Source organism: Myotis davidii, unplaced genomic scaffold, assembly GCF_000327345.1.
Source record: "Myotis davidii unplaced genomic scaffold, ASM32734v1 scaffold896, whole genome shotgun sequence".
Classification (NCBI taxonomy): domain Eukaryota; kingdom Metazoa; phylum Chordata; class Mammalia; order Chiroptera; family Vespertilionidae; genus Myotis; species Myotis davidii.
Window position 1 is genome coordinate 268,535 of NW_006287365.1, and position 22,700 is coordinate 291,234.

Consider the following 22,700-nt stretch of genomic DNA (forward strand, 5'->3'; position numbering starts at 1 on the left):
CGCTGGTGAACCATACAGGCCCAAAGGAGGTCTCGGCAATGGCACCCTGGCCCTCCTGGAGGGGGAAACTCGGTTTTTCCTAGACACTCGTTCAGCCAAATAGTCAGTCTTACCTCCTCGGTAATTACTGAGCTACCCTATCCCCACCCCATGACCTGGACCCTTCCTGTGGCTCACCCCCACCCCAGACATCAGTCTCCAGGGCAGCTTTCAGTTAGTCACGTCTCACTCGGATCCTGCCTTTCTCAAAACCTTACCCTGTCTCCCTATCGCCTGTAGAGCGAGTCAAAGCTCCTTACCCTGGTATTCCAGGCCCTTCATTCTCTAAAATTTAAATGAGTGATTCTAATTGTAGATTAAAAACTATAAATCACCTGACACATACGCAAATCCTATAAAATATATATATATATCTTACTTTGTGTGCCAGGTGCTGCTCAAAGGTCTAATGGCAAATATTTGGTGTTCCAGACAGCATAACACAAATCTGAAACAGAAGGCCCCCAAAGTGAAAAAGGTGACTCCACGTTTTACTTTCATGAAGCTGTCGCAAGGAAAAAAGAACTTAATTTCAGGCTGCCATTAAGATAAAATGCAGAGGAAGGGGATGCGAAGTACTATTTTATTTTAACTTATTATGGAAAACTTCAAACACACAAATAGGCTGAACAGAACAATGAAGTCCACGCATCCTTCACCCCAGCTTCAAAAGCCATCAATTCACAGCCAATCCTGCTTCATCCACAACCCCACTCCCTTCTCTAGAGCAAATCTGGAGGTGCTACTTTAGAGAAAAACAGAACAGGAAACTGCCTCTCAGGTTGACATCTGTGCCAAGATATGAATGGTTAACACCAGCAGCCATTTGAAGATCAGAGGGAGAGCATTTTTAGGCAAAGGGAACAGCAAGGGCAAGGACCTGAGATGACGAAGACTGGGGTGTTTGATGGGAACTGGAGTTAGTCAGGATAAAGAGAGAGGGAGGTGAGGTCAGAGGTAAACAGGACCAGGCCATGATAAAGTTTGGATTTTTTCTAAGCACAATGGGATCCCATTGGAGCGTTTCAAGCTGGAACTTGAGTCACTTCCAGGAAGCCTGGACTCCTACAATATCTTCAGCATAAAGTCTGAACTCGGCATCACCTATAGGAGCCTTTCCCCTCTCTGATTCTGGGTTCCAGGCATACTATCTGCTTTCACTTCCTCAGTCAAATCATGTATTGCTTTTTTTTTTTCTTCCTCTAGGCCAGTGGTTCTCAACCTTCTGGCCCTTTGAATACAGTTCCTCATGTTGTGAGCCAACCATAAAATTTTCATTGCTACTTCATAACTGTAATGTTGCTACTGTTATGAATCGTAATGTCAATATCTGATATGCAGGATGGTCTTAGGCGACCCCTGTGAAAGGGTCGTTCGACCGCCAAAGGGGTCGCGACCCACAGGTTGCGAACCGCTGCTCTAGGCCTTTACCGTAAACTCTTCCCTCTGCCAGCATGACTCCCATTCCAGTTGGCTTCTATTAATCCTTGGCTTAAAGATCATCACCTTCTGGAATACTTTTCAGCCTGGGGCAGGCACCTCCTCTAGCCCCCACACCTTCCTATGCTCCATTCATTCCAAGTCTGACCACTCCAGAGTGTGGTTCTGACTATGTGTGGATTTCCTTCCTTTGATTGGGGCATCATGACGATAGGGGCCGGGTAATGTCTTGTTCACTGCGGAAACCATAGTACCTGCTAGCACAGGGCCTGACACATAAAAGAGCAGTAATTATTTATCCAGGTTGGAGCTGGAGGACTGTGAGGGTCGGTAAGGATCCTGACCCTTGAGCCCCCTCTCCGGATGCAAACTGATTCCTACTAAACCGAGGCTACCAGGGGCACGCTAGTCCGCAGTCCCTCTGCGCATGCGCTTTGCTCAGGCGCGCCCCCCGCCCCACATATGCTAATCACTGCGCTCCCGAGTACAGCTTTTCCGGGGAATATGCAAATCACCCCATTTGGTGCTTGAGGTCTCCATTGTCCCGCGCTAAGATTATGCAAATGGTCCCGAATCCCGGCCGAGCTAGCGTTCCCCTACCCCCATAAAGCGCGTTCCTGCCCCGCACACGCACGCGCGAGACCTGCAATTTCTCCATCTGGCCGGTGGCGGACTGTACCAAGTAAACCCGGACAGCGAGGGGCAAAGCCCGAAGCCCCTGCGCTGGCCTCAAGGTGGCTCGACTCGGATAGCCCCTCTTCACACTGCGCCAGGAATGGTCCATCTCGGCGCGCAAGCGCCCTAGGCTCTTCACGCCCCTCGCGCTCCTTCCCATCCAACTCGCGGCGCAGGCGCCAAGCCCAGGCGTGCAGCCGCCACCGCCGCCGCCGCCGAGCCCGAGCGGGGTCCGCCTAGCCGGTGAGTGTCCGGGATCGAGGTGCGCGGGGCATGCTGGGAAGCGGGCGCTGCGGCACTGCTGCATGATGGGAGTGACGGCTTCAGTCACGGAGGAGCCGGCAGCGGTCTTGGGCGGTGATGGCCTGAGAACAAGACCTGAGCGGCTCCATGCCGCCCTGGCGCAACGTGAAAAAAAGGGACGCCCCGCCCTAAACGTGTGGGAGTTGGCCCGCTAGTCGTTATAGGCCTGGTGCATCCTGGGAAGAATTACCCTCGTTCTTGCGGGGAACCGGTCCCCTTTGTTACACGCACGCCCCCCTTGCGCAACTCGGGAACGAGGAGTGCTTTGACGCTCCTTGCAAGGTGGTCACTGCAGGCCTGAGGCATCCTGGGGGGAGTTGCCGCAGGGCATTATGGGAACTGGTCCTTATTGTGCCGTAAAAGGTTTTGCTCTGGCTCCTTCCCCCAGCCTGGTGGGCAGGGGTGCCTATTATGTTCACGCAGGGAATCTTGGGAGTTGATTGCTCTCCTAGGCTCAGGACATCGTATGTGGTAGCCTCATTCATGCCTCTCTAAGGTCATGGGGGCCAGTCCAGCCGTCACAGCCGTTGAGGAATGGGGCTTGTGCACCACGGAATGCCTCTACCCGTCCGCTGAGTGCCCAGGAAGGGGCTTTGTGTGGTGTGGAGGGGAAGGGTAGGTTAGACCGGGGAGCAGTGTCCCCTGGTAACCTCATAGTTAGTTCTGAGTTTTCCTGGGGTGGGACTGCCAGTTGAAATACTTGATTTCAGATAAACAAATGTACGTCCCAAATATGACATGGACCCTCCTATGTATAGTAATTAGTTGTTTATCTGAAATTCAAATTCATTGGGTGTCATCTGGTTTTTTATGGTTTGTTAATCCTCACCGAGGATATTCCATTGATTTTTAGAGAGGGTGTTCGGGATGGAGGGAGGGAAGATAGATAAAAATCCACGTGAGCCAAAACCGGTTTGGCTCAGTGGATAGAGCGTCGGCTTGCGGACTGAAAGGTCCCAGGTTCGATTCCGGTCAAGGGCATGTACCTGGGTTGCGGGCACATCCCCAGTAGGAGATGTGCAGGAGGCAGCTGATCGATGTTCCTCTCTCATTGATGTTTCTAACTCTCTATCTCTCTCCCTTCCTCTCTGTAAAAAATCAATAAAATATATTTAAAAAATTCCACGTGAAATAAAGCCCATATCTAGGTGTCTTTAGAAAGCTCTCCTGCCCCAGCCTCCTTTAGACTAATTCTAATCCTTTTCTCTTTAGTCCCCAGCATTAAACTTGGCTTCCAGGCTCCACTGTATCCCTACTGCCCAGCACAGGCCTTGCATATAAGAAGTGCAGCTGATGTTGCCAGCACCTTCACTAACTTGCTCTCCCTGTTAGGAAGTGCAGTGGGAGACAAAGAAGTGGTGTTGGGGGGCTTGGGGGGGTATTGGTGAAGAGAGAGAGAAAACACAGGAGTTCAGAGAAGGCTTCTTGGTAGAGGCAGAGGTAGAATTTGAGCTGGGAAGAAGTACAGAGGCTCTGTGTTTGAGGTGAGTGTTGGAGGGTGAGTAGGAGTTCTCCAGGTTGACAAGGGCGAAGGAGGACATTTTAGACAAGAACAGCAGGATTTACTACGGCCCACAGATGTGAGAAGTCCTGGCATACACGGGGAGAGGAGAAGTCTGGAATGGCTGAGGTTTATAGAGTCGGGAGTGGGAGGAGTAACAGCTACTTTAATGAGTACTTGACACCTACGAGCAATTTATATGAATGAACCCACTGAATCTACGAAAAATATTTTCAGCCGAAGGATCATTTTACGAGAGGTAGGATGAGATGGCTTCAGAATCCTAGTTCGTGTACCTGCCAGTGGGTGTGACCTTGGACTTCTTGTTAGTCCTCTCCCAGCCTTCATCTGTACAAAGGAGAGAATCTGTTTCAACATGCTTGAGAGGAGTACATGAGTTAAGTCCTGGAAGCGAGCCCCCCCCCCCCTTTTTTTTTCATTCGTCACTTGAAGATACTTTTCCAATGACTTTTTATTTTTCTTTTTAAATATATTTTATTGATTTTTTACAGAGAGGAAGGGAGAGGGATAGAGAGTTAGAAACATCGACCAGCTGCCTCCTGCACGCCCCCCACTGGGGACGTGCCCACAACCAAGGTACATGCCCTTGACCAGAATCGAACCCGGGACCCCTGAGAACGCAGGCCGATGCTCCATCCACTGAGCCAAACCCGTTAGGGCTCCAATGACTTTTTAGAGTGGAAGGGGGAGACGGGAGAAACATCAATGTGAGAGAGACACCTCGATCGGTTGCCTCCCACATGTGCCCTGACCAGGGCCAGGGATTGAGCCTGCAACTAAGGTATGTGCCCTTGATCGGAATCAAACCCAGGACCCTCCCGTCCGCAGGCCGACGCTCTGTCTCCTGAGCCAAACCACCTAGGGCTGGAAGCCCTTTTTGTATCCAGAAGGAAACAAGCTAGAAAACGTAAGGTCTTTGCGTGAAGCTACAGTTAAAATATGGCAGATTTAGGACTCAAACCTAGATACTATCTTGCCGAGGTATAAACTGATGTAGAACTAGGGCTGATGTTCACAGACTAGCACAGACGTACCAGTTGTTTAAATATTTAAATACTTCTAGACTGGTTGGTATATCACCACTGCACCAGTAATCCATACCCCTGCCGCCATATTGAATCCTCCCCCAAACCCAGACTTTCCCACAGTCCAGCAACTAACGGATTAATGTCTAGCATAGGACCATATCTAATCTCAGTTCTGAATCGTGCCCAAGCTAGTATCCACTTTTAAATATTTGGAATGTTATCTTTCCCCACCCCATGGAATAAGAACCACAGACATCTCAGTTGTCCAGATGGGGGAATTACAGTCTCCACAGGCCCAGGGCCTGCAGCCAAGGCCCAGTGGGCAGTCAGGGACAGAGCTGGGGCCATCTCTGCCTTACCCCCATCCCTGGGCGCACAGCTAAGCCTGGGGAGGCAGATGCTATGTAAAAATTTATTGAGTTACCACAGGCCTTTCCTTTCCCCCCTCCAGCATCCCTCTACCAGCTGACATCCTGCATTAGAGAACTTGTGGCCAAGGTGTAGCTGTGGAGAGCTCGCCGGGGAGAGACGCTGCCTAGCTTCTGCTCTGCTCCTGTCTCCTCCTCTGGCCATGACAGAGACTCGTGAGCCAGCTGAGACTGGAGGCTATGCCAGCTTGGAAGAAGACGATGAGGATCTCTCTCCAGGTGAGGTGGCTTTAAAGAGGGTGTTGGCTTGAGTATCATCCTGGTTTGGGATTGAGGCTCTGCTGCGAAATCTTGACGGGGAATGGCTCCTTGTCACGCCAGGTGTTCTCTTCTTACTGGGACTTTGTACCCTGCTAGGGGATCCCTTCCAGCTGGGACTTCTGGGGGCTCTGGACCGGCTGTGATTGCTCTCCTTGCCGGGGGTTCTAGACCGGCTGTGCTCTCTCTTGCTGGAGGTTCCAGCTCTGTGACCACTCTCCTTCCTGGGGGTTCTAGATCGACTGCGGCCCCTGTCCTTTCTGGGGGTTTTAGATTGGGTGTGACGTCTCTCTTTTCTAGGGGTTCTAGTTTGGCTGTGATTTCTTTCTTTGCTGGAACTTCTAGGTCGTCTGTGACCTCTTTCCTTGCTGGAGCTTCTAGATCTGCTGTGATCTCTTTCTTTGCTGGAGTCTCTAGATTGGCTGTGATGTCTCCCTTTTCTGGGGGTTCTAGTTTGGCTGTGATCTCTTTCCTTGCTGGAGCTTCTAGGTCGTCTGTGACCTCTTTCCTTGCTGGAGTTTCTAGATCTGCTGTGATCTCTTTCTTTGCTGGAGGTTCTAGGTCGGTTGTGACGTCTTTCCTTGCTGGAGTTTCTAGATCTGCTGTGATCTCTTTCTTTGCTGGAGGTTCTAGGTCGGTTGTGACGTCTTTCCTTGCTGGAGTTTCTAGATCTGCTGTGATCTCTTTCTTTGCTGGAGCTTCTAGGTTGGTTGTGACGTCTCTCTTTTCTAGGGGTTCTAGTTCGACTGTGACCTCTTTCCTTGCTGGAGCTTCTAGGTCGTCTGTGACCTCTTTCCTTGCTGGAGTTTCTAGATCTGCTGTGATCTCTTTCCTTACTGGAGCTTCTAGATCGTCTGTGACCTCTGTCCTTTCTGAGGCTTCTAGATCTTCTGCGACCTTTCTCCTTGCTGGAGCTCCTGGATCTTCTGTTCTCTCTCTCCTTGCTGGGGCTTCTAGCCTGGCTGTGACTTCTTTCCCTTTCGAGGGTCCTAAACTGGTATTGACTTTTTCCCTTGCTGGGGCTTCTAGATGGGCTGTGACTTCTTTCCCTTCCGAGGGTCCTAAACTGGTATTGACTTTTTCCCTTGCTGGGGCTTCTAGACGGGCTGTGTCTTCTTGTCTGGCTGGGAGTTTCCTTCCGGTTACGACTTCTTGCCCTACTATGATTTCTCTGCCAGCTCTGACTTCTCACCCTGCTGTGGGTCCTCTTCCGACTGTGACTTCTTGCCTGTCTGGGTGTTCTAGACCGGCTATGACTTCGGCTCCTGCTAGAGGTGCTAGACTGGCTGCGACTTCGGGTCCTGCTGGATACACTGTCCTGGTTGTAACTCTGGACCATGCTGAACATTTCATTTGGGTTGTAACTCCGTTCCCTGCTAGGGGTGAACATCTGACTATAACTCTTCACCCTCCTGAATGATGATGGAGATGGGCTGTAACCTATCTCCGCGAAGGGAGTTCTGGTGGGGCTGTAACTCTTTGCCCTACTGGGGGTTACAGCCAGCCTACAACTCTTCCCCATGTCCGAGGTCGCTGGTGGGCTATAGCTCCTCTTTGTGCTCATATTTCTAGGCCGGCTATAACTCTTCCCACTCTGTTTTTGCTGGGAAGTGGTTCTTACCTTGCTGGGCGTGCCTCGTTTGGCACCCTGAGTTCTCATCCTGCTGAGAGTGCTGGCCCTGCTGGGTGACCTCCCGGGGTTGTGTCTTCCCCTTCTGCCAGGAGTTCTGCCCCGGCTGTGTGTGCCCTTCCGGTGGTGTCGTCTGACTCTGCCAGCCTTGTTGGTTTTGCTGGCCTTGGTGTCAGTGCTGGCCTTGCTGGATGTTCTCACCCTGCTGCTAACCCTGGACCTGCTGCTGGGCTGGGTAGAAGGGGCTGTCTTTGTTGTACTTTCCCATTTGGTGGACTTGGAACTGCTGGGGCTCGTGACTGAGTTGGGGGCTGTTGATGGCTTGGTGGGCATTGCTGATGTAGTGGTCTTCAAGGAGGGAGGAGACTTGGGAGATGTGGGCATCGAGGTACCAGTGGATGCCATAGACATGCTAGGCTTTGAGGACCTCGTAGGTGGAGAAGGCATGGTGGGCACAAAAGGGCTTGTGGTCCTGGAAGTCAGAGAGGACAGGAAAGCCCTGGACAACCACCTGGTTTTCTTTCACAGAAAGAAACTTCACAACCGCATGAAGTCATAATGGGCATTGAAGATCTTGGAGGGTAGGTGGTGTGCAGTCAGAGGTAGGAGGATAAAGAGGGGTGGGGCCCTATCCCAAGACATTCAGCAAATGTCGCCTAAGGCTGACTGAGGCTCAGAATGTCCTGCCTTCCAGGAGTCTCCAGTCTCCAGATCCAGATAGTTACGCGTAGGTGGTCAGATTGTGTTAGAGGGGTCCAGAGCTGACACTGACTGCCTGGGGAGTCAGGGAGGACCTCACAGAGGATGTGACGTGTGAGCTGGAACCTTACAGAGGAGCAGGAGTTTGCTGCTAGAAATGGAAAAGGTGGCCCCACTTGGGAGAACAGAGGCAAAGGCCTGGAGGAGGGAGGGAGATCAGGGCCATGGGGCCACCCAAGCAATGAAGCAGACAGAGGCTCCGTCTTTGGGGGACAAGCAATAAACACACAACCAGATGCTGTATGAAATGAGTTGAGAAGAATAAAGCAGGGGCATAGGGAGTGCTGGTTAGACAGAATGGTCAGGGTGTCACTGAGAAGGTGACGCTGGAGCAGAAATGTGGCAGAAGGGCAGCAGCGAGCCTGAGTCCGTCTCCAGAAAGGCTGGCAAGGCCCTGGGGCCCGTGCATGCCTGGGGTGTGGCTGCTCAGTTGTAACAGGATCCCTCTGGGCTGCCAGCGAAAACTGAGGAGGGGGCCAGCATGAACGCAGGGCAAGGCTGTTGCAGTCCTAGGAGATACTTTGTGCAGGTCCTGCCACTGCCCCTACAGAAGCCAGTATTGTCCACACTGCCACCAAAGAGGGGACTCCTCCCTCCTGGACCACGGCTTGTGTGTGTGCCCCTCACAACAGCTGCTCGTGTCACCCTTTCCTGTGCATGGACTTCACATTTTTTTAACCTAAACTTGTTCTAGGCTTGTCCTTCATATGCATGAAATCACAGTAATATAGTTATGTGCCCTGTAATGACATTCTGGCCAACTGAATACATATACCATGGTGGTTGCATAGATTTTAACGGAGCTGAAAATTTCCCATTGTCTAGTGAAATCATAGCCATCTTCATGGTATAGCGCAACACATTACCCGAATACACCTGTGTTCCAGTTGCCTACAGTATTCAGTACATATTCAGTACAGTAACATGCTATATAGGTGTGTAGCCCAGGAACTATAGGGGAACATAATTTGTCACCCCCAAATACAGTTAACCCTTAAACAACACAGGTTTGAACTTCTCAGGCTCATTCCTAAAGAGGATTGTTCAGTTGACCCCCTTAGCCCAGACCCTGGACATTCAAGGGTCAACTGTAGGTCTATTTAGCATAAGGATTATTTTCAACTCCTCGGACCTCCCCCTCCCCCCAAACAGCAACATGGGAGAAGCTCTGAAAACCAGGTAGAAGTTACCCTTCATAAAAGGCATTTACATTTGTAAGGGTGTCTCCTTCAAGCACCTCGAAGGGGGCTGGCCTTATCTCTAGAAACATTCATCTTTATGGGAAGACTAGGACTTAAATCTGCATAACAACCTTACCCTTGTTTACCACTATTTCTGGTAATCTGCCATAGCTGACTCCTCCCACCCCAACATTTTTGTCTTCAACTGAGGAAGGTATTTAAGGTGGTGGCTCTAACCATTTTGGTGAGTTACTCAGTTTTCCTGAGTCTTCCAGGTATACAGGGGGTATACATGTTACTAGACTTTTTTTTTCTCCTGTGAGTCTGTCTTTATTACAGGGATGTCTCAGCCAACAGCCCAGAAGGGCAGAGGGAAATTATTTTTCCTCCCCACAGAGCAATACCCTAGGTGTGTAGTAGGCTAGATGGTCTAGATTTGAGTAAGTGCACTCAGTAATGTCCACACAACAACAAAATTGCCAAATGACACATCTCTTAGAACACAGCCCTTTCGTGAGCAGCACATGACTATATGTAAAACCACATATATCAAAGTACATATATATTGTCTATTTTAATTTGCTTAAATATCTGTTCAAATGTTTGTCTCCCTAAAATGATCCAGCATAGGCAGTCACCCATATTTAGCTTTCCCTGTTAGAACTGTATGACTAGCGGCCTAACTGCTCTGTTCCTCAGTTTCCCCATTTGTCACTTAGGAATAATAATAGTGCCTCCCTCACAGGGTTGCTGTAAGGATTAGGTGAGTTACTGCATGAGGCTAGGACTCTTCCAAAAGCGATGACACTGCTGCCGCTGCTGTTATTCCTACTTTTACTCCTATTTTGTCCCTATTAACCCCCTAAGATACAATTCTTTTTTTTAAAATATATTTTATTGATTTTTTACAGAGAGGAAGGGAGAGGATAGAGAGTTAGAAACATCCATGAGAGAGAAACATCCATCAGCTGCCTCCTGCACACCCCCTGCTGGGGATGTGCCCGCAACCAAGGTACATGCCTTTGACCGGAATCGAACCCGGGACCCTTCAGTCCACAGGCCGACACTCTAGCCACTGAGCCAAACTGGTCAGGGCTAAGTTACAATTCTTATAAGACAGTGATTTGATGGACACACAGACACTGAGCACCTACTGTGTGCCAGGCCCTGTTCTTTGCAATGAGCAGCCATCTGTGGGGAAGGGCAGGATTGTGCCCAGGCCACCCTCCCCATCTGTTGTCGAGCCTAACTAAATGGGGCTCAGGGAGGGGACAGCCACACAGGCACAGCCCTCTGTCCTCTGATGCCACTGTCTTTCCCCACCCGTCCCCCATCAGGCCCTGAGCATTCCTCCAACTCCGAATACACACACTCAGAGCCGGACTCCGAAGAGGAAGAAGATGAGGAGGAGCCGGGGTGGCCCATCCCGCCGGGCTCCCCGTGCAGCCCAGCCCCCGGACCCCCCAGCCCAGCCCTGCCAGCTCTGTGGCCGCTCATCCCTCGGGGAGGCCCCACCGGGCACTCCACCTTGCCGGCTCTGCTGTCCCGCTGCAGCCCCCCAGGAAGCACCAGCCCCCGAAGGCCGGGTGCTTGGCGAGGGCGAGGGAGAGCCACCACGGGCTGGGCAGGGCCAGGGCCAGCCCGCCAGGCGGGAGGAGGAGCCGGACGAGGACGAGGAGGGCACCTACCACTGCACGGAGTGCGAGGACTCCTTCGACAGCCTCGGGGAGCTGCATGGGCACTTCATGCTGCACGCCCGGGGTGAGGTGTAGGCAGAGCCCTTGCCCAGAAGCTTGGCAGGAAGGGTGCGTTGGGAGGAGGGGGGCTGAAGAGATTGGGTGGGTGAAATGGTCCTAGGGGATGGAGTACTGCCTATCTGTGTCGTCTTAGCTGTATGTGTGCGGCGAGAATAAAAGCCAAATTCTGTATGTCGGTCCAGCGTGTGTTTGGTGTTTGTGTGTGTATGTGTGTGTGCGTATGTATGTATGTGTGTGTGCGTGCATGTTTTTACACTCAAGCATATGAGGCATACGCCTGAGCATCTGTCTGCCCCTCATCCCCCGGGCTCCTTGTTGAGGGAACTTCAGGTTTGTTGTTGCCTAGATTAACATTTACTAAACACTATGTGTTCAGTGTGGTTTCCATGTATTTACTCATAGAACCCATGATATACAGGCTCAAACACAACAGAATTTTGTTTCTTATTCATATAATAGCCCAGGGTAGGTATTTCAGGTTGGCAAGCATCCATCTTCATCTAGTAATTTGGGGACCCAGACTATCTCCTTTTATTTTTATTTTTTTAAATATATTTTTGTTACCTTTCAGAAAGGAAGGGAGAGAAAGAGAGAGAAACATCAATGATGAGAGAGACCAATGATTGCCTGCCTCCTGCACGCCCCTACTGGGGATCGAGCCTGCAACCTGGGCATGTGCCCTTGGCCGGAATCGAACCCGGGACCCTTCAGTCTGCAGCCTGACGCTCTATCCACTGAGTCAAACCGGCCAGGGCCAGACCATCTCTTAAAGTCTGTTGTCATCCATTTGGTCTTGACTTGGAAAGGTACATGTTCTTTTACAAGCCCTAGCCTACCCCAGAAGTGGCCTGTACTGCTTGCATTTACGCCACATGGCCACAGCTCCCTGCAAGGGAGTCCGGGAAAGGCGGCCTAGCCAAGTGCCCAGAAAGCAGAAAATGGTTTGTGGAGGACAGCTCATGTTCTCTGTCACGTCACCTAACAACCTACACAAAGGACTTCCATTATAATCATAGTTTCCGGGGTGCCACGTGCTAGCCCAAGAGCTTTATGTGTGCTGTGTATCTAGGAACTTACAAAAATAGAAACGTAATTATAATCAATTGCCATTTTCCCAGCACTTACAGACATGAGATCATCAGGTCCTTAGAATAACTCCGAGGTAGGGACTGTGATTCATTCATTCCTTTCACAAACATCATTGGAGGACCTGTGTGTTAAGCATTGGGAATAAGCAAATGAAATCCTTGTCCTCGTGGCTTCTATGGGGGCAGAAAGGGGCCAATGGTGGGGACAGACGGTGAACAAGATGTAGCAGATGGTGGCTGCTGTGGAGAAAAGACAGAGAAAGGAGTTCTGGAAGGGGATTGCAGGTTTTTAAAATACGTTTTTACTAGAGGCCAAGTGCACAAAGTTCATGTGGGTAAGGTCCCTAGGCCTGGCCAGTGATCAGGGCCGATCTGTGGGGCAACCTGCGGGGTGGTGGGGCGGTCCCCGCTGGCACCTGCCTTGGCAGCCCTGGCGCCGCCCGCTCACCAGTCCTCCCTGCCCCCCGCCACCACTACTGGTTGCCTTCCTCTGTGGGGCAATTGGGGGGGGGGGGCTGTGGGCACCCACCTTAGCTTGCCTGGGGCTTGCAGGCTGGGGGTAGCCCCTGCATTGAGCATCTGCCCCCTGGTGGTCAGTGTGTGCCATAGTGACCGGTCATTCCACCGTTCGGTCAATTTGCATATTAGGCTTTTATTATATAGGATTAATTTCAGAGAGGAAGGGAGAGAGAAAAACATCAATGATGAAAGAATCATCCATTGACTGACTCCTGTACTCCCCCTACTGAGGATTGAGACTGTAACCCAGGTGCCCTGACCAGGAATTAAACAGTGACCTGGTTCATAAGTAGACACTCACCCACTGAGCTACACCTGCCCAGTGGGGGTTGCAATTTTAAATAATGTAATCTTCCCTGAGGAGGTGACAGACCTGAAGGAGGGAGGGAGAGGAGGAGCCATGCACATCGGTAGGAAGATCCTTCTGGGTCGAAAGAGGCAGGAGTCTGCCAGAATCAGGAAGACCAGAGGCGCTAGAGAAGAAGGAAGGAGGGCAGAGCTGGAGGGGAGCAGGGGGCCAACTCCTTACAACTTTGTCCAAACTTTAGCTTTTGCTCTGAGATGGGAAGTACTAATTCACAGAAGCTTGGCACCAAAGCCGCTTTGAAAATAGAAGCCTAATTATAATGATAGGTACAATTTACTGAGCATTTATTGTGTGCCAATCCTGTTCTAAGGCGCTTTACTTGTGTTAACTCAGAAGCTTGGCAACTAAGAATCTTCAAGAATAGAACCTGAATTTCCACAATGACCATCATTAAGTCATCGCTCACACTGGACCAGGCGGCCCTGGGCTAAGTACGAAGGTAGGGACTGTTATTTATTTATTTATTATATGTTTTTATTGATTTCAGAGAGGGAGAGAGAGAAACACCAATGATGAGAGATAATCATTGATCAGCTGCCTCCTCCATGCCCTCCCACTGGGAATTGAGCCCGCAACCTGGGCATGTGCCCTTGACTGGAATCGAACCTGGGACCCTTCAGTCCACAGGCCTGCGCTCTATCCTCTGAGCCAAACCGGCCAGGGTGGGACTGTTATTTACTTATTCATTCAACAATGACTTACTGAGCACCTATGAGATGCAGGCACTATTTTGGGAGCTGGGAATAGAATGCTGAACTTGATGAACAAAAAGCATTGCCTTTGTGGAAATTATATTTGGAAAGACAGACAGACACTTTAGATATTTAAGCAAAATATAAAATACACTAGAGGCCCAGTGCACGAAAACTTGTGCACTGGGGTGGGGGGTGGTGGTCCCTCAGCCTGGCCTGATCCCCAGAGGATCTGACCTAAGCTGGCAGTCAGACATCCGTTTGGCAGCCTGGGAGCCCCTGGGGGATGTCCAACTGACGGCTTAGGCCCACTCCCTGTGGGGGAGCGGGCAGGCCTAAGCTGCAATTGGACATCCTTAGTGCTGCTGCCATCAGCCCGGCTTGTGGCTGAGTGGAGCTCCCCCTATGGGAGTGCACTGACCACCAGAGGGCAGCTCCTGCACTGAGCTGTCTGCTCCCTAGTGGTCAGTGGGCATCATAGCGACTGGTTGTTCCCTGGTTGTTCACTGTTAGGGTCAATTTGCATATTACCCTTTTATTATATAGAATGTACTGTTAGAAGGTAGAAAGTGCTGTGAAGGGAAAGGGGATATGAGGGTTGTGTGTGTGTGAAGCATTTCCAAATGGTGTGGTCCAGGAAGGCTTCATGGAGAAGGTGACAGAGTAGAGACCTAGAGGAGGGGAAGGAGTGAGTTTGTGGCTCTCTGCAGGAACAGCAGGTGCAAAGACCCTGAGGTGAGGGCCTGCTTGGGATGTTTGTGGTAGAGTGCACAGGATCAAGAGGCTGTTACTGAGGAAGGCAGACCACTATACTGACTTTGGCTTTCTCTCAGAGTCTGAGTCATCATAATCTTTGGAGGCACAGGGTCTGCTATCATGATCATTTTACAGCTGCTACACCTGGGGCACAGAGACACTGAGTTATCCACCAGTAACTAGCAGATCCCAGGCTTGATTCCAGACAGCTGGATGCAGGGCACATATTCTTAGCCATGAAGCCACCAGAAATGGAAGTCTGGCTGTCCCCAGCCACCTTCTGACTTGCAGGAGTGTGTTTAGTCTCCACAAAATTATTGAGGTTTTTCAATCACGTTGGTTACCAACATTTAAAAATGGGCAGCCCGGCTCGTGTGGCTCAGTGGACCCATGGATCCAGGAGGTCACTGTTGGATTTGCCAGGATTGCAGGCTTAATCCCCAGGAGGGGGCATGCAGGAGGCAGCTGATCAGTGAATCTCTTATTATTGATGTTTCTGTCTCTCTCCCTCTCTCTTCCTCTCTGAAATCAATAAAAAAAAATTTTTTTTAATGTCTGATTTGCTCTGGCCCCTGTGGCTCAGTTGGTAGGAGTGTCGTCCTGCCAAGGTCAAGGATTTGATTCCTGGTCAGGGCACATGTGGGAGGCAACCAATCGATGTTTCTGTCCCTCTCACTTCCCCTCTCTCCAGAAATCAAAATAAAATGTCCTTCAGGCAGATTTCATATGGACATGGAGTTTCTGGCTTCTCTTGAAAAACTGAGAGATCTAGATTGCTGAACCCACAATCCCATGGGGCAGTAATCTGATGGAGCTGAGTAAGGTCACCTCCTATTACCGTGGGCATTCCCTGCCATGTGCCCAGTGCCCATCACCTGATATCTGGACCCCTCATGCATGCTTGCTTCATTGATTTATGTTACCTGCTTGGCCCAAAGAACTTCTGCATTTGTTACAGGATGTTAGACCAAAGCATCTTTCACCTTTTTTTTTTAAGTTTAGTTTTTAGAGAGGAGGGGAGAGAGAAACAGAGACATCAATGTGAGAAACATTGGTTGGTTACCTCGCCCACGTGCCCCAACTGGGGATCTAACCTGTAACCGGGGTATGTGCCCTGACGGAATCAAACCTGCTACCTTTGGTGTACAGAACAATGCTCCAACCAACTGAACCACACTGGCCAGGGCAACCAAAACATCTTTCAAAACTCTGCCGAAACCGGTTTGGCTCAGTGGATAGAAGCCTGCGGACTGAAAGGTCCCAGGTTCGATTAGCATCAACCCAAGAACCAACAGGTCAGTGGTTGGATTTCAGGTCAGGGCACATGCCTGGGTTTCTGGCTCAATCCCCAGTAGGGGATATGCAGGAGGCAGCTGATCAATGTTTCTCTCTCATCAATGTTTCTGGCTCTCTATCTCCTTTCCCTTCCTCTCTGTAGAAAATCAATAAAATATATTTTTAAAAAAAAACTCATATTTTTCATACTACAAGCTCCAAGTCTCAGAACCTGACATTTATCCACTGAAATTTTCATATTTACTATAGCTTAACATTATTGAACCTCAGAATCATCAAGATGAAATGGACAGCTCATCAAAACAATGTGGATAGATTTTTATTTCCTGGGATGGCCATGTGTAAACCCTCCTCTGCCCTAAGACAGGGCTTGCTTTCTAAGCATAGATGTAGAGAATTACCCATTTGTCAGCAAAAAATTCCAAGAATCAGGAGAGCCTGGGAATCAAGAGACCCAGTCTGCTGCCAGTGGGCTCATTCTGTTCCTAGGGGCCCAGCCAGGGTATGAAACCAAGCTAGGAATTCCAAAGAGGATTTAATACAGGGAATCGGTCACACAGGTGTTACAAGGCTGGAAGTGAAAAAGTGAAAAGGTGAGATAACCCAGAAATGTTTGCAGGAAGCTCCCACCTCTGGGACTGGGATACGGAAAGAGCAGTGAGATGACCAGAACCCAATAGGTGCTTGAAGGGCAGGTCCCATGCGGCTGGTGCAGGGACCACTGACAGGTGCCGTGTGCTGGTGCTTAAACCTCAAGAGGGGCACAGTGCCTTGTGTGCGTGTAGACGGGTACTGGGGCCTGAGCTGCTGCTGGAGGGGTTCCAGAAGAGTCCAAAGCAAGTCCTTTCCCCTTCTTCCTACCTTCCTTCTGCCCATCTATCTCATGGCAGAACTCAGGAGGCCAGCTCTCTAAGGCAGGCTGCAGGCCAGGAGACACTAGGCTAACATATAGTCAAGTATTTTTTAATTCTCTTTGGTAAGCACTGTCCTAAGTGTAGGGATGAAGCAGTTGCTTTCAGGAGCTTGGATTCCAATACAAGGACACAGATAATGAAATAAACAAGTGTGATAATTTTAGGTGTTGAAAAGCGGTGGGAAGAAATTAAATCAAGGTAAGGGTTGGAAGTGCTACTTTAGCCAGTCAGGTCAAGGAAGACCTCTCTGAGGAGGTGGCACATGTTGAAACCAGAATAACGAGGAGGTAGCTTTGCAAAGTTCTGGGTAAGAGCACTTCAGGCAGAGGGAACAGCAAGTGCAAAGGCCCTGGGGCAGAAGCAAAGCTGGCTTGTGTGGCTGGAGAGAGGTGAAGAGGACAGAGCTGAGATTGCTTAGTGGGCTGGGGCTGTTATTGTTGGGTTCTGTGGGCCTGGGGAAGGTCTTTGGAAGTCATTTATGGGATGCCTTTGGAGGTTTTAAATGAGAAATGACATAAGCTGATTAACATGCACAGGAGTGGTCTGTAATAGAGACTGGAAGGGGGGAGTCATAGCAAGGGCATCCGTTAGGAGAGTAGGGCTGGGGGAAAGTAATGAGATTCTTCAGGAATTTAGAAGCAGAGTGCAGGGTGTACTAATACAATGGCAGTTATGGTGGAGGTAGGGGACTGCAGGGGACCCACTGTAAGTGTGCAATTCCCATTTGTCGTCCAGGTGGCTGTCTCTCATGGAGAGAAGGCTGGGGTTTGGGCTGAAGGTAGATTTGGGAGTCACTAGTGACACTATATAAAGTCTTAGGGATCTATGACATCTGGAGAGTATAGAGAGAACAGAAGCCAAGGGTATACTTGGGCAGGCAGCTGTCTCAGGAGAGCATGTGGGATTAAATCCTTAGGTTTGTCAGGGGTGTGTGTAGGGCTGCTGGAGAGGGGTGGGGGGTATGAAACACCTGGGTCAGAAACTTCTGAGCTCTTACCATATGCCAGAGGAAATGTTTGGCCTTGTTAAAGTTGGCATCTTAGAAAACATTGATGGCCAAATGACTACAAACCAGTTTCTCCATAAGTCCCCCCAAAAAAGAGATACAGGCTTGCTAGCCCTGCTCCAAATCCTACACACACAAACATCGCTGTTACAGGTAGCATTTCCCAGGGCGGAAGCCCTGCATCCAGGCAGAGTAGGTTGTATGTCTATCAGAGAAGGGGTTAGTAGACTGTAATGGACTGTATCGTGGCTATTTTAGGCTTTATAATCTCTGTTGCAGCTCCTCGAATCTGCTGTCCTATGTGAAAACAACCATACACAATAGGTAAATGAACAAGCATGACTGTGTTCCAATAAAACTTTATTTGCAAAATCGGGAGTCAAGCTGGATTTGGCCATAGTTTGCAGACACCTGCCTTAGGCTATACATTTTACTGCATGTGACAAGAGACCCAAGCTAATGGCAGCTTAAACAAGATAGAGGCTTCTTTTTCTCTTATATAACAGTAGGGAAGTGGGTGTTCTCGGGCTGATACGATGGCACTGCTGCATGAAGTTGCTCTGCGATCCCACCTGTTGCTTTCATGGTCCAAAATGGCTGGATACCATGTCCACATTCCAGGCAGAAGGTGGAAGAAAGGCATGTCCCTTTCTGAAGCTTGAGGACTCTACCCAGGAATTTAGCCAGAACTTAGTCACATGGCCACTGCTAGCTGCAAGAGAACCTGGGAAATGTGGTCTTTGTAGCCATCATGTGCCTATCTAAAAATTGGGAGACAGCTATCAGTCACTACCACATCCATCCCACCTGTGGGATTTAAAAACATCCCTCAATTTAAATGAGTCTATGATTATTGTATACAGGGCATCAACCATTGTGTCTAGCGCAGCCGTGGGCAAACTACGGCCCGTGGGCCGGATTCGGCCCGTTTGAAATGAATAAAACTAAAAAAAAAAGACCGTACCCTTTTATGTAATGATGTTTACTTTGAATTTATATTAGTTCACACAAACACTCCATCTATGCTTTTGTTCCGGCCCTCCGGTCCAGTTTAAGAACCCATTGTGGCCCTCGAGTCAAAAAGTTTGCCCACCCCTGGGCTAGGGGCAGGGCAGGTAATGCAAGGAGTTAAATTGGCCACTCAGCTAAGGATGGGCTTTTCAAGAGCTGAAAATAGGATCTTAATGGGAAATCTCCCAATGTTGGCCAACTACAACAGGAGACAGAAGGTATCTCTGTTTGATTCCAAACCAGTTTCCTCATAGGGCTACGGCCTGATATCCCGTTCCTCATGCCCTTCTTATGTACTCTGGGGATTTCTGCTGAAAAACCAGAGTTCCTTGTTTAGCTATCTTAATGTAGAGCTTTTCTGTTTTTAGATACTATTTCTGTTAGTTTATTCATGTCACCTAACATATACAAAATATCCCATGACCAAAATGGTGCATAAAATTATTTAAATTATCTGGGGTGGGAGGACAAAGCCACCCAATGCCATGGCCCCTCGAGTGGGAAAGGCTGGGAGAGGGTCGGGAGAAGACAGATTTGAACTGCACCCCCACATTACTCAGTACAGCTCCTAACTTTGCTGCCCATCCCCAAAGGCTGGAGCTGCTCCATGTCTGGGACCCATCTGGTGGCTTCACAGGCCAGCAACACTCACCTTCCCGGCCCCCAGTCAGGCACAAAGCTAGGGCAATTTGCTCCTAAGGCCCATGGCATCCATCTGGGAAGAATTAAAGGTGATTACACAATCCACAGCTGCTTGTGATTTCAAACTACTTAAGTGGGAATGAGGGAGATAAAAATAATTTTCCCTCTTACATATATTTTTTAACAAAAGATCTCTCGATTGTCTGATTTCACCAAAGGCCTTTCTGTCCTCCAAGGACTGAAGCTCTAAAGAGCATATTCTGGGTTCTATTTATCAGGAGCCCTTTGCCTTTCCATCAAATTCCTCTAAGGGCCCATCCCATTATTAAAGGTCCCACCAACCACAGAGCCCCCTTTGCCCTGGGGAGGGCTGAAGCTGCACTCAGAGGTCCCCACGGGCACGCCAGATGTAGTGTTGATGCAGCCCAGCTTCCTGGGCAAAGTCCTGCCCACATTCAGTGCAGGCAAAGGGGCCAGGAGGGAAGCGAGCTTCATGCACCTGGCGGTGCCACCTCAGAGAAGCGGCCTGCCCAAAGGTCTTGCCACAATCAGGGCAGGGGAAGGTGGTCTGGGCAATGGTGGGTACAACCGTCAGGGAGGGCCTGGTAGCAGGACTGTGGCTGCGCTGGTGGGCGATCAGGGCCTTGGAGGAGAGGAAGGAGCGGGCGCAGGTGAAGCAGGTGAAGAGCGCCCCCTGCAGCTTCTGGGCCACGAAGTCAGCTGGGTGCTCCCGCTCCATGTGGCGCTGCTGGAACTTGGAATTGGCAAGGGGATGAGGCAGCGGGTGCACTCAGGGACCCCAGATGGCCTGAGGGACGTGGGGAGAGGGCGGGGAGGCCAGCAAGAGTCCAGGACTTCTCCCACCCCCAGCATCATGCCAGTAATGAACATGCAGTGCTTACTATGTGCCAGGCTGTGTGCCAGGGCTGGACAGCAGTCCAGGCAAGTTATTATTGGGCCTGTTTTGTGGATAAGCAGACTGAGGCTCAGAAATGTTAGGGAACTTGCCCACAGTCATGAGGTTAGGAAATGAAATGGAGTTAGGACTGGCACCCAGGGAGTCTGTCCTTCCAATACAGCTGTGTGATCAGAGCACAGACTCTGGAGACGGGCTGGTTCTACCATTTCCCAGGCAGGTACAATAGTTTCCTCATCTGGAAAATGGGTCATACCCCCATCAGTATTTACCTGAAAGGGCTGTTGTAAGCAATACATGAATGGATTTACACAAAGTGCTTAGAACTCTCTACACAGTGGTTTGTAATGATTACTGTTAGGAGAAAAGCAGCCCCGCAGCCAGGAAATGGCCTGGCACTATGATAGGCTTTGGCATTGTCCTGTTGAACATAAACTATTTTACAGAAAATCATCAGACAAGGCCACACTGACTGAATCAAGCCAACAATGGGAGGGCGGCCACAGAGCCTGTGAGGCTGCCCCAGGAACCGGAGCTGTCATATCCCCTCCTTTTCCACTTCCCGTTGCAACCAATAAAGGCATTTGTCCCGTTTTAGGTGGGGGAAAAAAGACAAGATCGTGCCATACTTGCATCTGAACACAGACAAAACATTAATATTGTCCAAGCCACAAAAATGACCAAATACCTCGTCCGGGCTAATATGAGTCTGTGAAGCTGCCCCAGGAACCGGAGCGGTCATATCCCCTCCTTTTCCACTTCGCGTTGCAACCAATAAAGGCATTTGTCCCGTTTTAGGTGGGGGAAAAAAGACAAGATCGTGCCATACTTGCATCTGAACACAGACAAAACATTAATATTGTCCAAGCCACAAAAATGACCAAATACCTCGTCCGGGCTAATATGAGTGGTGACTGCTGGTTTACCAGTCACAGCTTGTGCCCTGCTTGTTCCTCTGCCTTCTAGGAAAGATTTCTTAAGATAGCCAACCAGAGTTGCCCTGATTCCTGGCACCATCCAATCCAGAGCAAAACCCTCTTCCTTAAACCCTCCCCAAAATCACCCACCACAGGCTCCAACCCTATAAGCAGTTGGTGCCCCCGCAGTATGTGTGAGCAATAAACCAACTTGTGGACTACAGGTGTGTTCTGGGGGGTCTTTGGCTGGAGGGCATTGACTCTGGCCGTCACCGGTACAAATACTTAACCTCTCTTTGCCTCAGTTCCCTCAACTGAAAGTGATAATAACAAATTTCATAAGCTCTGTGAGGACTGGATGGGATAACGGGCGCTAATGGCCTAACACAGTGGTAGGCAAACTGCAGCTCGCGAGCCACATGCGGCTCTTTGGCCCCTTGAGTGTGGCTCTTCCACAAAATACCACGTGCGGGCACGCACATACAGTGCGCTCGAAACTTCGTGGCCCATGCGCAGAAGTCGGTTTTCGGCCTGGGCGAGTCTGTTTTGAAGAAATACTGTTGATATTTGGCTCTGTTGACTAATGAGTTTGCCGACCACTGGCCTAACACATAGTAGGCATTCAGCGGGAGCTGTTGCTATTATGTCAAACTGGCTACCTTCATGACCCTCCAAGTTTCATCTTTTCTGCCGCTAACCTACATAACACCGCTTTGTGGTGAGCAGAGGTGAGTAAGGGCAGACTTTTTCACAGATCGGGAGACCACGTCCCAAGGCACTGCAAGTCTGCCCAGAGTTGGAACTGGAACCTGGGGTTCCTCTCCGTCTCCGTTGTATCCCAGCCACATCTCCCATCCCAAGCCGCTCTGGCTGCCACTGTGTCCCTCTGAGCTGCATCCCATTCATACTTGTGTGGACAGAGCAGGGTGGGTACATCTGAGCGTAATAAGGGCAAGGCTGGGGAGTGGCAGTGCCCGGTAGGGCTAGCTCCCCAACAGGCAAGTCCCTACAGCGCCTTGTCCATTGAAATGCCATAGAAATCCTTTTAGCATCAGTTCCTGCACCCCACCCTCTGGCCAGCGGTACTCACGGATGTCGCCTCCTGCACTGCGGGGACTCCTCTCTTTTGCCGAATCCAGCTGCTCCATGGTCTGTTCGGGAAGCGGGTCCTCCATGGTGACTAGGCTCCCTCTGGTCAAGAGAGGAGCACGCATGACAACAGGAAATCAAAAGACGCTGCTCATCTGTCACCAGCCTGAGAGCCCACTAATCCTATGACCTTGCCAGCCTTTGACCCCGTGAGATACCATCTCCTTGAACTCTAACCTGATGGAGCTCTCACTAGAGAAACGTCATCCCCACCCCCCCACCCCCCCGCCGCCCAAGATTCGACTCCTGGATTTGTGGCTCCCCTTAGAGCCATCCCACCTGTGTGAGACCCAAGACCGACAGCAACTAGCTCCCTAAACTCAGAGCGCGGAACCCTTGATCTGACACCGTCCTTGTCCCCATCTCCCACACTTCCTGAGGCAGGTGGTGGTACCCACGCGTTAGCC

The 22,700-nt window shown here is 50.2% G+C and overlaps 4 protein-coding genes across 4 annotated transcripts in view; 2 read left to right on the forward strand and 2 right to left on the reverse strand.

Moving 5' to 3' along the window:
- The window catches only part of CADM4 (cell adhesion molecule 4), a 15,067-nt gene extending 9,493 nt beyond the window's left edge, over positions 1-5,574 (forward strand). Inside the window, exon 8 of the mRNA XM_015560906.1 lies at positions 5,459-5,574. Coding sequence (XP_015416392.1) covers positions 5,459-5,511 — 53 coding nt within the window. The 3' untranslated portion in view covers positions 5,512-5,574. The remainder of the gene's footprint in view (positions 1-5,458) is intronic.
- Positions 5,575-5,612: 38 nt separating this feature from the next.
- SRRM5 (serine/arginine repetitive matrix 5) lies at positions 5,613-7,838 on the reverse strand. The gene has a single exon (XM_015560905.1). The coding sequence runs from the start codon at positions 7,768-7,770 to the stop codon at positions 5,614-5,616; it is 2,157 nt and encodes a 718-aa protein (XP_015416391.1). The 5' UTR covers positions 7,771-7,838; the 3' UTR covers position 5,613.
- Positions 7,839-10,663: 2,825 nt separating this feature from the next.
- ZNF428 (zinc finger protein 428) lies at positions 10,664-11,197 on the forward strand. The gene has a single exon (XM_006759109.2). The coding sequence runs from the start codon at positions 10,664-10,666 to the stop codon at positions 11,033-11,035; it is 372 nt and encodes a 123-aa protein (XP_006759172.1). The 3' UTR covers positions 11,036-11,197.
- Positions 11,198-18,764: 7,567 nt separating this feature from the next.
- ZNF576 (zinc finger protein 576) lies at positions 18,765-22,694 on the reverse strand. The gene is given in 3 exon segments (XM_006759094.1): positions 18,765-20,082; positions 20,085-20,119; positions 22,231-22,694. Coding segments are annotated over 3 exon segments (552 nt in total). The 5' UTR covers positions 22,359-22,694; the 3' UTR covers positions 18,765-19,693.
- Between the last annotated feature and the right edge of the window lie 6 nt (positions 22,695-22,700).

What these genes read in the sequence shown, in the direction of transcription:
- SRRM5 (XM_015560905.1), bottom strand. Translation starts at nt 7,770, where the DNA reads ATGCCTTCTCCACCTACGAGGTCCTCAAAGCCTAGCATGTCTATGGCA.
- ZNF428 (XM_006759109.2), top strand. Translation starts at nt 10,664, where the DNA reads ATGAGGAGGAGCCGGGGTGGCCCATCCCGCCGGGCTCCCCGTGCAGCC.